At 33.2% G+C, this 2,841-nt stretch overlaps 1 protein-coding gene across 1 annotated transcript in view; it reads left to right on the top strand.

Moving 5' to 3' along the window:
* MS4A13 (membrane-spanning 4-domains, subfamily A, member 13) overlaps positions 1 to 949 on the top strand; it is a 41,375-nt gene extending 40,426 nt beyond the window's left edge. The window contains exon 4 of the mRNA XM_012643929.1: positions 856 to 949. Within this exon, the coding sequence (XP_012499383.1) occupies positions 856 to 915 (60 nt within the window). The 3' untranslated portion in view covers positions 916 to 949. The remainder of the gene's footprint in view (positions 1 to 855) is intronic.
* Positions 950 to 2,841: the final 1,892 nt, after the last annotated feature.

Raw genomic sequence — 2,841 nt, 5'->3', positions numbered from 1 at the left:
ATATTGACAATTCCAAGTGATAGTAAAGACTGTGAATAATAAAATCTCTCCTGGTTGCAATATAAATTACTGTAACTTTAAAACCTTTGGGCATTATCTACTAAATATTAAGATGTGTATACCCTATGATCAGTAATTTAAGTCCTTGGTATGAACTCAGCATAAATGTTTGCACATATATACCAAGATAAACTTCTAAAAATACGTATAGCAGTGTTATTCATAAGAGCTCCAAAGTGGAAACAACACTGATGGGTGAGTAGTGAATAATTTGAGATGTATTACTCTTAATAAAATTCTACATAGCAATTAAAATTACCTATACCTACACTTACTAACATGGATGAACCTTACACATATAATGTAGACTATAAAAAGGCAAACTCAAAAGAATGCATACTTTTTTATACCAGTCATAGGAAGCTGGAAACCAGGCAAAACTAAAGCTAAATTATAGTGTTTAGGGATGTAAGCTTAGTTGATAAAACTAGAAAGAAAAAATAGGATTGATTACCTGAAAGTCAAAATGACAGTTGCCTTGGAGGGAAGGAACAACTAATAGTTGAGAAATATCATAAGAGGGTAGGGTGACTTTTGGGGTGCTGGCATTTCTTTTATTTTCAAGAAGACCTTGAATATTTGTATTACAAAAGTATGGAAAATACCAAAAATTATAAGTGATCCAGTAGGAATTAAGAAAGTAGATTGAAGAGGGAATAGGAGAGAAATAGGGAAAAATGGCACTTTAAGATTTTACTCTGTAAACATCAGTATTGCTTATATTTTAAAAGAATTATCCATTACTTGTATAATTTTAAGAAACATATGATTTATAAAAGGTTAATTTTTTTCCAGAGTCAAAGACGTGAAGATACTATTACTTCTGTTGCTGATGAAGTTATGAGCAATTTTTAAAACCTTAGAAATGTGAGGATTTTGCTGGTGCCGATGCCTGATGTGGGGCCTAATAATTATCTCTGTATAACAAAGTTGCTCCAAAGCCCACAGATTTTGTGCAAAATAAAATACAAAACAAGTTGGATTTTTCTCCTCAATATTCAAGAAATTTCTATGCACACATTGTTCTAGGCTCCAAGGGGAAAGCTTTTTGTTATTTAAATATAAGATTATTACAAGGAAAAATTTGTTATCTAGGTACTCTGAATGACTGCCCATAACAGAGCTTTTTAATGAGACCACAAAAAGATTCATCATTATTGCTAGAGTGCAGGCTATCAAGACTTGGAGTGTCATGCTTTGTAATTCACAGGAAAACTTTAAATAATTTAAAGTTAAATAATTTAAAGTTTAAAGTAAAAGGCATAGTTCCCAGTCTGACTTCTTCTATGTGAACTAGCTTCTACCTCAGCAAAGTATGAATCAAAAGACCTCCAATTCATATTCCCTTTGTTGTTGTTCTTTGACGTCTCCTCTTCCTTTTCTGCTCTGAACATCTCTGCTATCTTTCTTCCCCCTTTTTCCCCTTGCTTTTTTCTTCTTATCATTGTTCAGATCATCTATTCAATTGCTTCTCAAAACAAACAGACTTCCTTTCCACAATAAGGTGAATTTCCAGGGTATCTGATCTGAATTCAGTTCACCCTCTCTTCTAATAATATGAAACATTACTTCAGAAATCCTTGCTAAGCAACATTAATCATGCCAGTAAGTATATGTAGCTCTCTCTTAAATGTACTGTTGTTTTTGTTTTCTGCCTTGTTCCTCAAGATGTTTCACCAATTGTTATAAAATACTTTAAGGTTTCTTGATTCTAAGAATGTCAGTGTAAGTTCATTTCTTTCAGAGTGTGTACTCGTATGCCAATGCATACATTAAACTCTGGAGTATCAAAGATTAATAAGGTATCTGATGACAAGGAGGTTTTATTTCATGGGAAGAAACAAACAAGTAATAAATCAAGACTGTGCAATACGTGAATTAACATTAAGTATGAAAAAACAGAACAAAGGAAATAATGATCCTTCCAATGTGAAATAAGAGGGAATAAAGCTTTATGAAAGACTTCTGAGTAGGTGATTAGTAGTTTACCAAGCAGAAAGGTGGGAGGAAATTTTAAATAGAAGAATTAGCTCATCGAAAATACGGGAAATGTCATAGCTAAAATAAATAATACATCATTAGAACATCATGACAATGAGGAGGTCAAGAGTGAAAGTTGGAGAGGTGGGAAGAAGCCAGATGATAAAGAATTCAAATCATCAAAGACTCTGGTGACTAAAGTATTGAACTACATCCTGTAGACAGTGGGGAGCCAATGAAGAGTTTTTAAATAGGGAAATAATAGGCTTGAATTTACATTTGAAAAAAAGTATGAAATAGGGGAATGCAACTGGAGTGTGGGAGAGAGTAATCATTATTGCAATGATTCAGAGGAGCAAAGAAAAAGAGTAAGTTAGCTTTGTTGGATGATTAAACATGAGGTGTGAAGGAGTCTAAAATAATCCACCAGTTTCTGGATTAGGTAACACCTGCAGTGATATAAAACACAGAAGACATAGCAGGATTGGATAAAATAATAAATTTAATTTTAGATAAATTGAGTTTGAGATAACTATGGAATATCAATTAGGCAGTTGAAAATACAAATCTGGAGATTGGGGGAATATTGGCTATAGAGATATTTATTGTGATGGTAATTAAAAATATGGAGGGGTGACATCACTAGAATGGCATAATAGAGGGTAATCCATTCATGTCCCCATAACAAAACAAAAAATTCTTCACCCATTCACAGTCAAGTTTCTCTTCGGGAGCCTCAGGATTCAGGTAGGAGTTTGTTTAATCCCAGTGGAGCTCAAGACCTAGAAGGGTCATTTGATC

Source organism: Propithecus coquereli, unplaced genomic scaffold (genome assembly GCF_000956105.1).
Source record: "Propithecus coquereli isolate 6110/MARCELLA unplaced genomic scaffold, Pcoq_1.0 Scaffold202, whole genome shotgun sequence".
Classification (NCBI taxonomy): domain Eukaryota; kingdom Metazoa; phylum Chordata; class Mammalia; order Primates; family Indriidae; genus Propithecus; species Propithecus coquereli.
The sequence above is the reverse complement of the archived record's forward strand: the minus strand, read 5'-3'. Positions and strand labels throughout refer to the sequence as shown.